Below are 18452 nucleotides of genomic sequence, written 5' to 3'. Positions count from 1 at the left end.
CTCCCATTCTTTACTTCTAACAAGAATAAATAGATGATTATTTTTTTTTTACGCAGTCAACTTTTGAAAATTACTTTCGAATGATTTTCTTAATTTTTATATTCAGTAAGTCATTTTCATATAAAAAAGGAATCGTACATCATGTTTTAACTCATATAATGCTATAGCGTTTTCTTTATTTTATTTGCATATCATATGAATAGAAAGAAATTAGAAAATTTAAAAAAAAATAATCATGTATCAATAAGTTTAAGTTTGGGTGTAGCTTGATGGTTACATGTACCTCCCTACACAGCACAGTTAAGGTTACAAATGGAAATATCGGCGATTTTTAAGATAAGAAATACATTCTTTATTTGAATAGGCGATTCTCTTTAGGACTTCACTGATATCAAAAACATGTAGTGTGCTTAGGGATGTTAAAATTATTTTTAATTAGACTTTTCTAGATGTCTACGTCATATGATTTTAGCTATTCTACTTGCAGCTTATAGGTCATCTATAAATTCCAATATTGCAAGGGCATGACCAAATTAAAAATCTTACTTTAATTTATCGTCTTTTTAACACTATATGTAGTTTGTGTAAAGTGCTGCGAACGTATATAGATTCCCTTTTTTAATTGCTAAAATTAAATTTGTTGGACGGCAGGTTGAATATTTTGCTGGTCAGCTACATTAAATATAGCTATTATTAATTCATTTGCAAGATTTCATGAGGTTCAAAGCATTTTTAAAATATCTCAATGCTTCTTCAATTTATGGGTAAAAACTTGACAAGATACATTAAGGGTATGCCCTTGCAATAAATCATTTTATTAGGACCATTCCATTAATATTTCAATGAATCTACATACAAACACACGACAGTTTCACTTGTCTGGAGAATGTAACGACAGATTTTAATTAAAATACTAAAGTAGCATTGCATCCAAGTTAACGACATATAATTTAATTGCAAATAATATTTTATTCGATAAAATAATATGACTTGATCAGCCTCTCACTGTGTACAAACTGCGTCATTTTGCGAGATGACGTCACATTGACAAGTGCATTGCAATCGATGCATCGATTATAAACTGTTGTGTGGGATTTAACAAACGACGAAACTGCAGGTTATAGCAAGTTTGTTTGTAGTATGTAGTTCGTAGTATACAGCTATCCAGCTGTTTGAAATAGCAAATAAATTCATTTTGTGGTAATTTGAGAACCTTATAGTATGTGTGACGTCATAGTAAACATTTCCCGTACAAATTAGACCCTGCCTCCTTACTTTAACCTTAACTGTGGTGCGTATTTGTGGTTTACATACATTTTATATTATTTTGTAGTTACTTGTTCACCAAACCGGATATTGGCAAACTAACAAAGAAACATGATTCGGGAATTTTATAGCTCCGGGAGTAAAATACAAGGAACCTTTTATCAACCATTTATATATTTGCGTAGTCCTTCAACAGTGCATGATGAATACAATCTTCAAGCAGGGATATTTTTACTTTTTTACCTGGGATACTTAAAAGGAGGAAGGGTTTGTTAAAATAAACATGATGGAGCTACACGGCATCACTTTTCTGCTTGTGTTTAGTCAATTTCTTATCACAACTCATCAATATGGTAAGTTTTCCTTTTTGTTATTTCGTAAAATTCTAACAAAGACTAAAGAGTATTGAATATTTTGATATAAATATATAAAAAGGAAGGAGAAAATATATTCAGTCCAAAAGAAATATACATGTATAATAAAACTATACAAATAATCAGTCACAAATAGCATAAAATGCCTTTAAAACTTGCAGATACACGTCAATGGGTTTAAAGAATAGCTTTCACTTTTTTCAGAAAATCTTGCCGGTAGAAAACCTGTGAAGGTTAGTCAGAGGTACAACAATGGATACTTTGGACCAAATAAAGCTGTTGACGGAGACAGGAGTACTTACCTACTGGACTGCTCACTGACAGCCGCCCGTCAAAGGGAGGCGTGGTTAACGGTGGATCTAGGAGAGAGGAAACATATAGCATCAATATCAATCCTTCATGGGGGCTGTAAGCATTTGGATGTATGCGATTTGATAAATGCACTCATATATCCTGAAATAAGTATTCGAGGATTCTTTTTAAACATTTATTGTTTGTTTAATGAGCTTTTCTGCAGCCATTTAAGTATTACTTTGCCAAGGAATGCTTGTGTAAGCTTATGCTGTACAGAGATATAATTTTGGTATTATTGTAGAAACCTTCCGGGTAGTTTCAATATTTAATATTAAGAGTCTTTAACATATGTATGTCACTTACAGTGGGTCTCAACGCATCCTCAATAAAACCATCTGATTCTGGTCTCTTTCCTAACCCCCAAGGTGATGGAGTTGTGTTTGTTTATAATCCAATAAGACAACTTTGTGTAAACAACTTTGATGAAAAGGATGCCCAGGTCGTTTGCTTGGTCTGGGGATTTCTACCGTAAGTATAGACGTTTGATTTCTTCATGTGAAAGCTCAATGGCATTGTGAATAAAGTGGATAGTAATTAAGAGAACACAATGGATTTTGTTTTTTATTTTCCATTTTTATTATCCTAACATGCTTGTTTTATATATATATATATATATATATATTTCCGCCATTTATTAAAAGCATAAAAGCATATTTAAAGGTATATCTGAAATTTTCCTATTAAGGACAATCTTTAAAAAAGTCAATATTTCTACGTAGAAGCATTCAATTACTCTGTAACGTGGTAATAAAACAATCATAAATATATTTAAAAAATATATATTAAAGAATATTGAGGTCAACGTCGATGGTATTTTCATGATGCAATGGGGTAAAATTAAAGAAACCTATTTTTAAAAAAATGAAGGGCAAATAAAAGATTTCTGGTCGAATAAAGCTTTTAAGATACGACATCAGATATGGGTGTTATAAAAATAATAAATAAGGTAAAACGTTATAGATAATATGGAAAGAATTTTGTCATGATCATAAAAATTCCATATCGAATTATTGTAAATTAATCTAACCGTTTTTTGCTTTTATAGCATGGCAAATCTAGAATTTACGGTGCAGCAATATCTTCGACGGCGATCCGCTAGAGCATATTAAAGTCTTATTTCTCAGTTTCTAAACATTTTATCTTCAATTCTGATACTTTTATATTTGTGCTAAGTTGTCTACTCAGGATAAACATCCCTTTCTTAATTTTGTTTATGCTAAAATTCTATATAACTAGAAAAAAATTCTTTTTTGCTTTTCTCCCTTAAAATATTGATATTTCTGAAATATTGTGTGATATTGGATATTCTAAATCACACTTTTAACAGTCCAGGCCCCGGGATCATGAAACATCTTAAGCTTAAGTCAAATATTTTATGTAATAATAAAATGTTGTAAAGGTCCAGAACACTGAAATCATTTTTTTTTCAATATTGCTTCTCAAAAGTGTTGTTATCTGAAAAATTCGAAATAAATTCTTCAATTAATGAATATTTTATAGATAATTGAAATTTGACTTAAGTCTAAGTTTGTTTCATGATCCTGGGGCTAGGTACTGTAAATCACTTTTTATTTGCGAGAACTTTATTTTTGCGTAATTACGCGAGACAGTATGCTCGCGAAAATTTCATTCTTGCGTATAATAGAATAGAATAGAATATAGAAGATTATACCGTATTTGTGGAAATTTTAGCGGGACGCAAATTTAGCGATTTCTACCTAAAATATGGTATTTTATTTTTAGCGAGAAGTAATGTTAGTGATTAAAAAAAAAACTAACTTAAGAAGCCTTTACAATTATTACGGAATTATTTTTAGCGATATTCACTTTTAGCGATGTCAGCACCCTCGCTTATAATGCCAAAACTAAATCCTCGCTAAAAATTTTACTTATACAGTATAAAGCACTGACAACAATTCGTGAAAATTTTGTCTCGCTAATAAAAAGTCAATGACAATCTCGCGAAAATACGGGTATCGCAAATATTTAAGTGATCTACAGTAACGTTATGCCGATGATCTTCCTTGCCCCTCCTGGATTGCCCTTAACTGAGGTGTAAAGATATATTCTATTCTATTTGTTGACAGATGTCAGTGATATCCCAGTTTACTGCATATATTATCAATTACATCTAAGATCTCTATCGACCATTATACATATATTGACAAAAATACAATGCTCAATCAATTTAAGAGTCGTCATTTTTTTCAATTTTATTTGTATTAATTGACTCGGGGAAAATTAACCGTATTTTTTTTCTTCATGAATCAAAAATTACTGCTTAAATCGATTTACATAACAGTACGACGACACTGTGATATCTTTTAGAAAATTATCGATTATATCGCAAATAATAGGAGACAAGTGCGAAAAATTTTGGAATTGGCATGTTTCTGCTTTTTAATTACTTTAAATTACAAAAAAGATATCACCAGCAAAATATTTATCGAAGTATTTTAGCATTTACGAGATTTTCCAGAACTTATATTTCATGTTCTCTAAATATAAGATTTACGACATACGTATAAATTTCTGAGGAAAAACATGTTTTATCTTTTTAGAGATAACCCACTTATTTTCCCAATACCCGGAGAAAGAATATCGGCCCCATTTTATGAAAATATCTTGAACTGTGCCGGCAATGAAGTGAACATTAATACATGTCCAAAAGGATTTCCCGGCTGTCCATTAGGATCAACTCTAGCTTTAAGATGCAAAAGTAAGGTTCATCGAGAAAATTTGAAAACGTAATTTTTTCATGTTTGTATGTCGTTTAACGTCTCTCTCGAGATTTTTACCTCTCATGAAAAATCCCCTTATTATTATGCATTTCAGTTAATGCTCTCTTGTACGTGTCAGTTACATTATGTCAGGTACAGTTAATGAGAGTTTGTCTGCAGTTGTCCATCTCTAATTTGGGAAAATAAAACAATTTTACATTTTTTGATAATTTACAGAATTCTATTTATAAACATTGGTTATGATTGGTATAAATTGACAAATACCCTTAAGAATTATTATAATTATGCATTTAAGTTAATTCTTTTTATACTCGTTGGTAACTTTATGTCATTGACAGATCAGAACCATTTGACTGCACATTGTTCATCACTAATGTGAGAAAAAAGTGTAATAGTCTACATTTTCTAAATAATTTACAGTATGTTTATTTTTAAGGCCCTTTCACAATTGGCGCACGAGCAGAAGCGACAAAATATTCGTGCGACTGAATAATTTTGTCTAGGATCGTAAACTGTTGCCAAAATAATCGCATATGAAAAAATTTTCGTACAAAATGCGCACGATTTAAAGCGACTGTTGTGCATTAAATCTTGCGATATATCTTGCGTCTATATGCGACTGTTGTAGAATGAAAGCGAGTGTTGTAAGATAATGCGATAGGACTGCACGACTGATCAAGTAATCGGACGATTGAACGTGCGACAATACGATTGGACGTGTGGTGCTCGTGCGCTCATGCATTCTATAGTACGAATGTTCGTGCGAGTCAGAGGGCCGGGTATATATACCACCCGTTTCCGACGCTCTTCAGTTGACATAGTAAAGGATGCTTATAATTGTACATGACATAAATACATGTTGCAAAGAATGGCAATTGAATGTAATAAATCAAGCAATGATAGTAAAACGTTGCAAGATTACATGAGACATGTTGAACAACAGTCTCATGGTCGCAAAACACACGCAAAGACAGCTGCGATTTATCTTACGATCTTTAAAAATCATACATCACTCTTACGAGTACATAAAACGTTGTAAGACATTCGCACTAACTTTCGTGCGTTGAATTGCGATAATTTGGATCGCATTTGGTCGCGTCTGAATAGTGTGCATGTTCACTATTTTGAAGAGACTTGATGCGACCACTAAAACACATGCAATGAATGCGAGACATCGTGCAACGTATGCGAGAGCTCGTGCGAAGCTAAAATTTTCCGATCGCAAAGTGTTGTAAAGTGCTCGTGCGCCAATTGTGAAAGGGCCTTTAGATATGTGCTTCTATAAATAGAAATGGAAACTCTGCCTTTCATTATGCATTTCAGATAATACTTTCTTTTATTTTTTGGTCATTATATGCCAGTATCAGTTAATAAGAGCTAGTCTGCAAAATGTTTATCCCTAATGTGAAAAACTATATAAAAAAACTACATTTCCCTGATGTTTTGCAGTACGTCTATTTTTAAACAAGAGTTACTATTAATAGAAATGGACACCTCTGCTTATCATGCTGCGTTCTAGTTAATGCTCGTTTGAGCTTGTCAATCACATTATGTCAATTACAGTTAATGACAGTATGCAAATTTTCCATCTCTATGTGTCTAATTTTAGACATTTGTAACATTTATAGAAATGTGAGCCTATCCTCAATGATGTATGAGTTATTATATCATACCTTGTTCCTAGTGATGAATTATTAGAGAGATTCGTATGTTTATTACTTATGATTTATTGCAGCTATTAAATGATAGAAAACAGACATTAACTGGAATGCAGCATGATAAGCAGAGCTTTCCATTTCTTTTTATTGTAACTCTTGCACCTGTGATGCAAATTTCATTAAATCGGAGAGAATTCATTTTCAAGCCATACAGTAAAATTTTTGGTGCTTACAGAGAATGCTTGTTAATGTATGATTTTCTAAAGGATAAAATTCAATTATGGTCTTTTTAAGCCTTGTGAATTTCTTGGTGGACAACTGAAACTGCTAAGTTTTCTTTAAAAGTGCATTAAAATATCACTTAGATCTTTGTTTATTGAGTATCCTTCAAAAATGACACAATTTTCTGGACAACCAATGCATTATGATGTCACAAAATGCGTCAATTTCCTCATAATCTTAAAAAGACAACAAAAAAGGACAATTTTTAAAGGTATTTCTCGATATTTAATAGAGCGTAACCTCTGAACTAAAATATATAACTACATTTAGTAAATGAACTGTTTTTAGGATTAAAAGACAAGGTTTATTTTTTTTTAGATCAGAGAGTGTGCTCGTATTATTTTTCTTCACTGCAAGTGCCCAAATATACCTTCTAACTTTAGAATTCAGGAACATTGTAATTTTGTAAAGCTAGTTCTCCAAATCCTGGACTTTTGTGAAACAATTTTAATAGGAGTGAAAACACTAAGAATCTATTTTATTTTGATGCTTCAAATCGAACACCAAGTGTTAATCAATCTATTGGTATATCTACAGGGCCATTTTATACATCAAGTGAACGAACCGAGCTCTTTGTAATTTTTGCAATAATACATGTATGAAGACAGATTTGTCAAATCATATTATAATAGTATGTTGTGAAGCCAAGACTATTCTGTAAACAAATCACCACATAGAATAATTCATGTCTCTTTAAAAATTTCTCTCCAGAAGGCAGCACATCAAGAAGGGTTATGATTCATGTTTCATTTTTCTCACCAGACGGCAGCACACTCTCAGGATTTTCTGTGTACGTATCTGAAACAGAAGACTGGAGGACAGGAACTCTCTGTCATCAACATGACATACGACAAATACCACAAAATAACATCAATATTGACTGTGTCACTTCCGGGCGCTACGTCACTGTTTACAATACAAGGAATAGAACGATATACCCAAATGTATCCGAATTTTCATATATTAATATATGTGAAATCGAAGTTAAAGGTAACGGTTTTCCTCTCTTTGATTGATGGATAAACACAAAAGAATTATCTTATTTTTTGGATATTTCCTATCACGCTTTCTACTTTTTGTCGCCCGCTTGAAAAGTGGGGGATATTAATTTGGGTCTCTCCGTCCGTCCGTACAGCTGTCTAGCTGTCCGTCCGTCATTCTGTCTGTCTGTAACGCGTTCGTTTCCACACGATTTCTCGAGAACCCTTTGAGCTTTTGCAATGAAATTTTGTATATCAACTCCCTATGGAACGAAAAAGAACCCTATTGATTTTGAGGTCAAAAGGTCAAAGGTCAAGGTCATAAATTCGCAAATTCTGTCTGTTATAACACTTTCGTGTCCGCGTGATATCTCGAAAACCCTTTGAGCGTTTGCAATGAATGAAATTTTACATAGCAACTAACTCCCTTTTGCCTTAGGAAGACCTTTATTGATTTTGAGGTCAAAAGGTCAAAGTTCAAGGTCGTAAATTTTACCATTATGTCTGTGTGTAACACTATCCTTTCTGGGCGATATTTCAAGTGGATTTTGAGCTTTTGCAATGCAATTTTATACCAAAACTTTCTAGGACCTCTCTCCATATAAAAAGAATCTTCTATACACATAATAAAGATTGATTGATTGATTGATTGTATATTGTGTAACGTCCCTCTCGAGATTTTTTTACTCATATGGAAACGTCACCGTATGCCGGTGAAGGGCTTCAAATTAAGACCTATATTCGGCACTCAGGGCCATTGAACAGTAGGGGTTCTTTATCGTGCCAGCGCTTACCGTGACACGGGACCTACGTTTTTAAGGTCATATCTAAAAGACCCGCGACTTTCACTATTGATGCCGACCGCTCGGCAAAGGAACAGTCACTACCTATTTTTACGTCTTAGGTTTGACGCGTCGCCACGAACGAGAATCGAACCCGGGCCTCCCGATCACGAAGCGAACGCTCTACCACTAGGCTACCGTGAACGGTCACATAATAAAGAATAAGCAATCAAATCTTTCTATGCATATTGACATAAATGTATTTTATTTGCTTCAGTATACATGAATACATCTAATAATTTTACAAACTCAGTCAGGGGATCCGACTTTTTCCCTAAGCGGAAGACACGAATTCTCTGAATAAGCTTGTTACTTTTGTTTTTTGTTTGTTTTCTTGTGTTGTGTCACTGGTGGTTATTCTAAACAAGCTTTAGCACAAGCTAAACAACCATAGAAGGACAATAAGTAAAGAAAATATATATTTTTTTTATTTCGAAAATACAAAAAAAGAAGTAAATAAATAACAAGAAAAAAAAATGAAAAAAAAATCATGGCGTTTCTTTTTATATGTTTTTTTTTTAATTTTTATGTTTTTTTTTTTTTTTTTTTTTTTTCTTTGTACAATTTTGATAAACGGGGCCGAGTCCCATCTTTTTGATTTCGTGCAGTCATAAATTCGATAGTACACCAATTCCAAATATAGTGCATTTGATATAAAATAATATATCCGTAACTCATAATGGTCCGAAAATGAAATTTTATGACAATTAGTAGGGAAAAACTTTGAATGGCTCTAACAATGTCTTTGTTTTCCGATTTTGTAAGCAACTCACGACGCTGAAGAATGACACATGACTCGCTTAAATATTTGTAGACGGTCATGGGTATTTTACTAAAAACTGATGAGATAACGTTAATAGAAACATACGAGCAATCTAAATATTGATATTTTTACAAAAAAAAATATTCTGTCTCGATAATTCCTTTTCACCGACATGTATGAATAGCGCAATATTGCAAGAGGTATTGCACATCGAAAAAAATAAACCTTGTAATTAAGACCGATACCAACCTGTATGGTCAACTTTCTTTTAAATTTAAGAATTTAATAAATATATATTTCATCTACGTGACTGAAAGAGAAATCTCTAAGGCAGAAATACAAAAAAAAAAAAATACTGGGAACACGAAAGAAACTTTCGGAGATGATAATGGATGTGCTCAGTTAACCCGTACATGTATATAGACAAGAACGGTTTATGCTTAAATCGATTCAATCTTCTTCTACCTAGCTAAAGTTTCATATACAGTTAAATACTCTTACAACGAAATAAGTATTTGGGAGTGTGGACTTTGCTTCGCTATAAGCGTTACTTTTTAGAATTATTAACTCTGCAATTGATAAAAACTATATTGTGAATGAAATCATCTCGCTCTTAGCGTCAATTTTACAGTTAACGTGTTTCCTATAAGAGTGATTTATAGTATACAGTAAAACTCTGTTATAACGAAGTCACTGGGACTTATGAAATCACTTCGCTATATCCGTAATTCGTTATATCCGTATAAGGAATTCCTAAAATTCATATAGTTGGGGATCCAAAATGACTTCGCTATATCCGTGAATTCGCAATATTCGTGTTCGTACTAAACGAGTTTTACTGTATATGCGTGCCAGGATTTGATTTTTCCTTCAAACTTTACCACTCACAGCACCAATATAGGCAAATTTCACTACATGGTAAAAATGCAATTTAGAGAAATCAGCGACACCAGTGTAACTAAAATGATCGTATGAAAACACCACTTAATTATCTCACGCTTTCTTTATCAGTAATACTACTTCACGTTTCATATCAACTTCTTATTAACCAATAAACCTTTTGTATCTCAATTAATCACGTAACTGACTTACCTAACCATGGATTTCAATAACAAGAGTTTGCAAATTAACAAATATTTATCATTTTAATAATTTTCTTTAATTAACAAAAAAGGATATTTACATCTATATATCTAAAAAGAACAACTGATATACTAACGACCTATTCAACTTACGGGACATAATTAAAAAATAATGCCTTCCTAACAGATGTACAAAATCCAGAACCCGTCCTACCTAATGCTATCCAACCCTGCACAAAAAATCCACTATGCCTAACCTAATCGGTTTACCAAATATAGATAGGAAGTGGAAATTAACACTAAAATGGACGTGTTAATGAAGGAAACAAAAGGCCAACCTGAAGAACTTGAACGATACAAAGAACTGAATCCATCCCTCTTATTTAAAAGTCAGCTGGCACGACCATTTGAGAAGGTTCCACTGATTCTCAAATTATAGTCTCAATTCGCTTTAAATAATGTACCGTGTTTTAAGTAATATAAAATTTCTAATAAATTTTATTTTCTGCTAGTCTTATGAACCATTGTTGGTTGTTGATTAAAATACAACAATTGTTTGTTGTAACTTGAATGATTGTCTTAGGCGAAAATCGCATTTTATAGCAAAAATCGATATTTACGTTACTGTCGCCGATTATGGTGGAGTTTTTTTTTTAAACCAAAAAGAAGTTTTAAATCACTTACATATCTTTTTATTAGTAAGATTGTCCTACATTTGAGTTATATTTTCTGAATATCACACCCTTCACACATATGCGTGTCACAAATTTAAAAAAAATTAATATATTTATCAAATTTTGATGTCACCGCAAAATCATTACTTTTCTATTTGGAAATTCAAAAGGACTTGAAGGATTGGTGAACTGATTCAATAGGATTAAAGTGTAACTTTTTAACATCATGAACACCTCTTCCATTGCATGGAATGGTAAAAAAGACACTGTTTATCTGTATTTATAGAAAATAGCCCCCCTTTTATTATAAGTCCAATGGTTAAAAAATTCATCGATATTTACGTGTTAGTATTTATTCACAAATTAAGTAAGAGAACTACACTGTTTCCTACTGGTCAAATTGCCTTACACTCAAGCACTAGAATATGCCTTTAATTAACAGTGGAATAATTAAACAACAGCATTAAAAGTTACGATAAATCTCGAAAAGATATGTACGTTACCCATATTTACGTTACCAATATTTACGTTACCATGTTTTAAAGTAAATTTAAATTAAAATCTAAAGCTGTTTGAACAGATTTGTGAATTTTAATGATTTAAAAACTAAAATCATGAAGAAATACCCTGTTTCTTAAAATGGATTTATTTTCTGTAACAAGAGTGCAGAAATGCAAAAATGCAAATGGAAGTGCACATGCAAAGGTGAACCTTTTTTGCACAATATTTTGTGCATCCTTGTGATTTGAAAATTGAATTGACATACGAATAATATTATTCACAAGTAGAATTGCGGTTTAATGATCGAATTTTTCCATTTTGAGCAATTGGTTAATATTGCAAAGTTTTAAGTGCAATGCACGTTATCATTCAGAACGTAAATCTGAAACAAAACTTTCCTAAAGTTTGTATTTTGCTGTTTGTTTGAACTGATAGTGTGTCATCAACTTAAAAAAATCGTAATATACACTTAAATTGTATACCAAGCTAAACATTTTGAAGAAGAAAATATCATTTTTCGCAGGAAATATAATTCCACAGAATATGCACTGCGCTGCAGTGTGTGTGTGTGTGTGGGGGTGGGGGGCTTCCACATCGGGTTAAAGAAAAAAGACGACTGTGGGTGTTGGGTGTCAAGAAACTGGTCGAAATTGAATCCATTTCCATTTTTGTTGCTTTGCAAGAAATACATGTATTAAATTGTGCACCTGATTTTTCCCATTTAAATTGTTGCTTAGACATACATGTAGAACTTAGAACGTATGCGTCTATGCTTTAATGGTACTGAAAATTCAATTTACGTTATATTAATGTAGAATGTACGTATATTGCTCTATACAGCACATATTATTTGCAAATGTAATTATTAACAAACCTTTTTAAGGGTGGTGGGGGTAATTTTGTTTTGTTTTAGAGATTTGACAATAAAGTTTTCACAAGCAATTAAGCATTTGAAATAATCAACAGATTAAATGGTGGAAGGGGGTGTCATAAATTAAATGATTCCTCTACAGATAAGTAATAACCTGAATTTTCAATTCAACCCTTTGTCGAGAACACAGTTAAGAAAATTCATAAAATTCAATAATTTGAAATAATATATTCATTTTTCCCGAATATACTTTTATTTTTGTATGATATCTATGTGCGATATTTACGTGATATTTAACAAACACTTCGTAATCAGGTAATGGCGAAATATTTTACCTGCTGATATTTTAAATAATGTGCGTTTCTCTGAATAGATTAATAAAGAATCAAATAATGAAGTATTTTAGGTAATATTGTCATTATTTAGCTTATCGTCAGATTTGATAAATACTTCTTAAAATAAAAAGAAAATAATTTAATTCAAGTGAGAATTATGCCTGTTTTGTTTTTGCTAATAGTTGAATCAAAGATTCCACACCCTTTTACAAATGTGCTTAAACAGTTTCATAAATGTTTATAGTTGACAAAATTCGATGTATATTATCTTAATTTTGTATTTTTCAAAAACATTCTTTCGTTTCCAAATGTGGCTTTTCAACATCACGTAAATATCTTGGTGTAAAATTAGCCCTCCAACCGCATTCATTTCGAAGGAGGTCAACAAAACACAGCATGAAGTATGTAAATCAAATTGTGATTTTTAATAACTATACACTTTCATGTTTCAAATGACGTATAAAAGTGATAGTTTCAGTTCACAAAATTTTTTGACTTTTCCCAAAGTCGATTTGGCACTATAAATTGAGAATGCGTGATATACATAAAATACTGGACTTTATATACATCGGGGTCTGGAGGTGTTTCTCTCTTATCCAATCAAAAACTGTATTCTACGTATAACTCTGACAAGGTCGTTCCCAAAATCATATTGTAATTCGAGAGAGTTTTCCGAATGTAAAATAGCAATCTTAACTAAGTTATCATTATTTACTAGCTGTATAAAATCAAATCCTTCAATATATGAGATATCATATAGAATTTTTCAAACATGTAGATATTATTAGTACTATCTTCACTTTTTATGTAGCAAGTGAGTAGGGAAATATAACTCACTTGTCTCAAATTTAAAAAGGAGCTTTAACCAGAAAACTGAAATACCGAGAATTGAATTTAATGAGGAAAAATCTGGTGTTTTTCTTTTGTATTTAAAAACACTCCTTATTATTATGTTATGTTCGTCTTCTAAAAGTTATAAGCTACATTTTTTTATGTACGAGACACTTTGTTATTTTTCATTATTTTTATCTTGAAGATAGGCTTGCAGTTCTTTAAATTTGTTGCAATATTTGTAGGATGTGACCTGGGATTTTTCGGAGAAAATTGCACGAGATGTCCTCAGAACTGTTTAAATAACACATGCCACTTTCAGATAGGAGAATGTTTTGAGTGTAAGGATGGATACAGAGGACAGTATTGTCAAACAGGTATCTGTGTTTACTTTTATTTGATAGTTAAAAAATTGTTGTCAGGTCTTCACTTTTTTTAAATGTCAACGTTCTTTTTCTCTTGATATTTTTTTTTTTATTTGGACGCTTTATCAGTGGTTGGAGGATTACAGTTAAAACTGAGTCTTGTCATGGCCTCGAATAACCAAAATAATATATATTCAAATACTTTGAAATTTAATTTCAAAAGTATTTTGGGAAACTGTAAATATAGAAGATCGGTTGACAATAAGAACAAGATGTTCATGGGCTATATCGCTCACCTGAGCACATGGGCTGGTTTAAAAAACACAAATCAGCTTAGTATTTGATATCGAACTTGTTTGGGGAAGGGCAGGGTTGAATTTTTTTTATTACTTGAGAATGTCACTATATCATTTATTTTCCATACTTGAGAAGAAGAGTTTAAAGGGGGGGGGGGGGTCATGATTTGAACAAACTTGAATCTACACTACCTGAGGATGTTTCCACTTGAGTTTCACCTTTCCTGGTTCAATGGTTTTGAAGAAGAAAAAAATAATGATGTTCCTATATATTCCAGAGTAAAACTTTGATCGGCCATGCCATTGTGGCCCCGCCTACCCCTGGGGATCATGAATTTTACAAATTTGAAACCACACAACCTGAAGATGCTTCCACATCCGTTTAATCTTTCCTGGCTCAGTAGTTCTGGAGATTTTTTTTAATAAATCCTAGATATTGCTATGTAAAACTTTGCTCAGCCATTGTGGCATCGCCCTACCCCCGTGGTTCATGTTTGAACAAACTTGAATCTCCACTTTCTGAGGATGCGTCCACATGACTTTCATCTTTCCAGCTCCAATGATTCTCGAGAAGATTTTTTTTTAAAATGAGATTCTTCTATGGTTGTATATATATGCCATCTATATAATTGATTTTTTTTCAACATAGCATATCAAATTAAATCAAGATAACTATCTCGTCAAGTGATGATAACTTTCTTGTTTGTCGACAAACACAGATTTTATCTTGTAAAGTAAAGATAAGTTATCGTATTTTTTCGATAGCCTTCTCGACAAAAAGAGATAATTTATCTTCTCATGTCAAGATAGCTATTGCAACAAAATGTGATATCTCACTTGACGAGAGAGTTATCTCGATTTGAAATAATATGCTATGTTGACATAAAATTATGTGGATGGCGTAAATATGCCACGATATTTTTCCTATGTATTCCTAATTAAAATGACATAACATAAAATTAAATCAATATTTGCATAAAAACAAGCATGAATATTATAAAGGCTGCAATGTACAACTGTTTTAATGAGGTCAAAACATATGTCATGTATCCTTTTAATTAATCATTTCTGAGGAGAGAGAAGATTTGTTTTAAGCTTTTCAACAGTACTAAACACTCGCTACTTCGAATTAACAACAATAATTTATAATTTAATACATTTAAACAGTAAATTTCTAGGCTTTTGCGCTTGAAGAATACAAAAATTATGAGATATAGTCAACCCGTAAGTGGAGCTTTAAGTTATGGGATATGTATTTCAAACATTTATTCTTTGTACTACTTTTCTGCAGAATGTGACCAAGGTTTCTATGGACGACAATGTAGTATGACATGCAGTGATTCCTGCTTGGGAAGACTTTGTGATCCTACAACAGGTCGGTGTAATAGCTGTATTGATGGCAGATCAGGATTTTTCTGTGAAACTGAAGTTGGTGCAAGTACAGGTATATGTGATGAATTTATAGAGGAAAGAACTGACAATACATTCTGAAAAATACAATAACCGTACTATTGTATCCTTTTTTATTTTAATTCAATCGGAATACCGTATCCATATATATGCGTTCTTGAAGCATTTTTTATTCCTTTTTTATTCAAGAATATATACATATTCTTAAATTATGTTCATTTTTGCACTTTCAGTAAAAAAAACATTTTGATGCTTTTCTTTACACAAGTATGTAAATTGTAGATGATACATGTATAAGTTATAATGTGTATGTAAAGCAACGGATACCTGTAGTCAAGTTATAAATATACATGCATCATACGTTGTATTGAAGATTATTCATTAATAACTACAGTAAGCATGCTTTTTAAGAAGTGCCAGAATTGGAGGATCTTCCTTTGTTATAATCCTAATTCTTTATATCCTTTTACTTAACAATATAAAAGTTGAAGAAATAAAAAAAAATGCTGAAAGCGTCGATTCACTATAGGGATATTTGATATTAGCGTGATTTACTGTTAAAAAGCTGTCCTATAGTAAAAATTTTAATATTATTCCCTTTTTCAACAGACAAATGGACCATGATTGCTGTTGGATTGTTATCTGTGGTGGTGATATTGTTGGTAGTAATATTGCTTGTCTGTTATCTGAAGAAAAAACAACCGTCCTCTATACCTAACAACAGCCCTGGCTACGAACAAGCCATATCAAAAACAGAAAACAACAAATATACTGGTATCCATGCGGCGAAACCCCCTGAATATTTAGAGGTCGAAACGCCTCATTATATGGAGATAGAAGACTAAGAAATCAATACCAAAACAGAGTACCCGTACATGAATTTTGATCAACTATCAAATAATTGAAGGAGGTTATCTCGGCTATGTTAAGGAACGATATGGATAATGTGACCTTTGCACCATTTAAATATGTATTACTTCTCTTTAAAAATTGTAACAAAGCAACTGAATACTTGTAGAAAATAATATATCTATCAATATTGTATAGGACTGGGCCGTAGTTATTACCAGTTATATCGCACGTATCAGCTGTTGGTCACGTGACTTGTATAAAAATAGAATTATTAAGCTGAATCTAGGAAATGGGAATAGTGCAAGGGCATACGCTTGTTTTTCAAAAAAAAAATGATACACATTAAAAATAGTTTATTTTCTTAATCCAAAAAGTGCTGTGAGCTAGTCAGAACTGTTTGCGAATTACTTCGAATTTTGCAAAATACTTATAATAGCTATAAATTTCCACCTCGCTTAAATTCTGTTGTTAATAAAAATAATGTTATGCAGACCAGGTTAAGCTCCCAGCACTTTTCAACATATACACTATATAAGCAATAAATATTCCAAATTTCAGATCAAAGAAAATAGTCTATGCCCTTGCACTTTTGATGTAAATCACGAATACGCTCATCGTTTTAGCGATATTCTCTACATTCCCTATCCCTATTCAGCTTCAATCTACTAGATAAATTCATATTCTATACACATTGTATTTAATAGGTTATTTTCTTTTAGTTTTAATAATTAAGTTGAAAAATTAGCAATGATATTATATTTATTTAAGCATTTTTGTAATTATTAAACCAGTGAATCTAGTCCTCTGGATCACCAGTGCTGCGTTATGTCAAGGCTGATGACGTCATATTTGAAGAAAGGCTTTATTCTATTACTCGACTGTATTGCTATCAAGTATTGCGATTTTACAAGATTTTATGAATAATCGATACAATAAATAAATTCAAGTTGTTATTTACGCATGATCATGTCGTCAATTAATTTTTGTGGCTTGCTAAATTTCAATGACGTCACAGTTAAACTTACAATACAATATACAAGGAATATGAACTCTGACCTTCCTTAACATAGCTGAGATCCTGAAAAGATTATGATTATTTTAAGTAAAATTTATCATGTATATATTTTTGTATTTGCTTCAAAATGAGTGTTTTACCAAAACATTTATTCAGGATTATTCACGAGATTTGTGATAAAGAAAGCCTCTTTTATTGCAAAGGTAATAGTTTAATTTGAAAATAAACTAGACGGTAAAAGGATTCCCATATTATGTTTTTTTAAATTGCTTGATCTTGTTAAGTCTATCTAATCTCACCTTTCATAACAAGTATTTCTGATAAGAATGGGTTTACTCCTAAAATAAAGAAGACTACTTCAGAACGAGAGTCAAAGACAAAAATACCTTAGATATCCGATACCTTATACTGCATTAGTATGATAAAACTTGGAAAAATATATGAGATAAATAACGAATTGTTCTCTTTATGTTTTTTATTCCACCTGTCATCTTTTTCAATAATGGGCTATTGTATCAACAGTAGACTTTTCAAAGTGATTACTTTAAACGAGACTACTGATATTTTTGTTTCGCAGTACAGTTAAGGCAATACATAAAAAAAATATGGTAATGGGGTCATAATAAGGTCTGACATCATGACAATTGTTCCGCCCTTGTTGATCCTTATAAGGAAATAGAGCTCAAAATAACTATTTACCGATGTTTGCAAGAATTTGTAATCAGCGGCAGTATTTCATGTTTAAATATAAAATAGTTTGTGAATTTCTCGTATATAAAATAACATGTCTTTGAAATACGTCTGTTTTGACACGGAATGTTGTTTACATCTGAAAACGTGGCGATATCAGTTTCAGGAAAGCGATTGCACTCAATGACACGGAATATTGACTACATCTTAAAATGTGGCGACATCGGCTGTGAGTTGCAGTGGATTTAATTACATGCATTAACCAGGTAA

The 18452-nt window shown here is 31.9% G+C and overlaps 1 protein-coding gene across 1 annotated transcript; it reads left to right on the top strand.

Annotated features, from left to right (window-relative positions):
* Positions 1-1350: 1350 nt before the first annotated feature.
* Positions 1351-17750, top strand: LOC134265193 (uncharacterized). Its single transcript, XM_062747447.1, has 9 exons — positions 1351-1619; positions 1845-2048; positions 2300-2462; positions 4556-4713; positions 7438-7665; positions 13800-13931; positions 15507-15665; positions 16235-16549; positions 17564-17750. Exons 1-8 carry the CDS (start codon positions 1550-1552, stop codon positions 16468-16470), a joined length of 1350 nt encoding a protein of 449 aa, XP_062603431.1. The 5' UTR covers positions 1351-1549; the 3' UTR covers positions 16471-16549; positions 17564-17750.
* The last annotated feature ends 702 nt before the right edge of the window (positions 17751-18452 follow it).

This window comes from Saccostrea cucullata, unplaced genomic scaffold (genome assembly GCF_032062105.1).
Source record: "Saccostrea cucullata isolate Sc308-1 unplaced genomic scaffold, CSIRO_AGI_Scuc_v1 ctg17661, whole genome shotgun sequence".
In the NCBI taxonomy this organism is placed as follows: Eukaryota; Metazoa; Mollusca; class Bivalvia; order Ostreida; family Ostreidae; genus Saccostrea; species Saccostrea cuccullata.
This window is presented reverse-complemented; position numbering and strand designations above follow the sequence as displayed.

Coding starts and splice junctions, on each gene's coding strand:
- LOC134265193 (XM_062747447.1), top strand. CDS start 1,550: ATGATGGAGCTACACGGCATCACTTTTCTGCTTGTGTTTAGTCAATTT. Junction 4,714..7,437: donor TCTAGCTTTAAGATGCAAAA/GTAAGGTTCATC, acceptor TTTTCTCACCAG/ACGGCAGCACACTCTCAGGA. Junction 15,666..16,234: donor TGGTGCAAGTACAGGTATAT/GTGATGAATTTA, acceptor CTTTTTCAACAG/ACAAATGGACCATGATTGCT.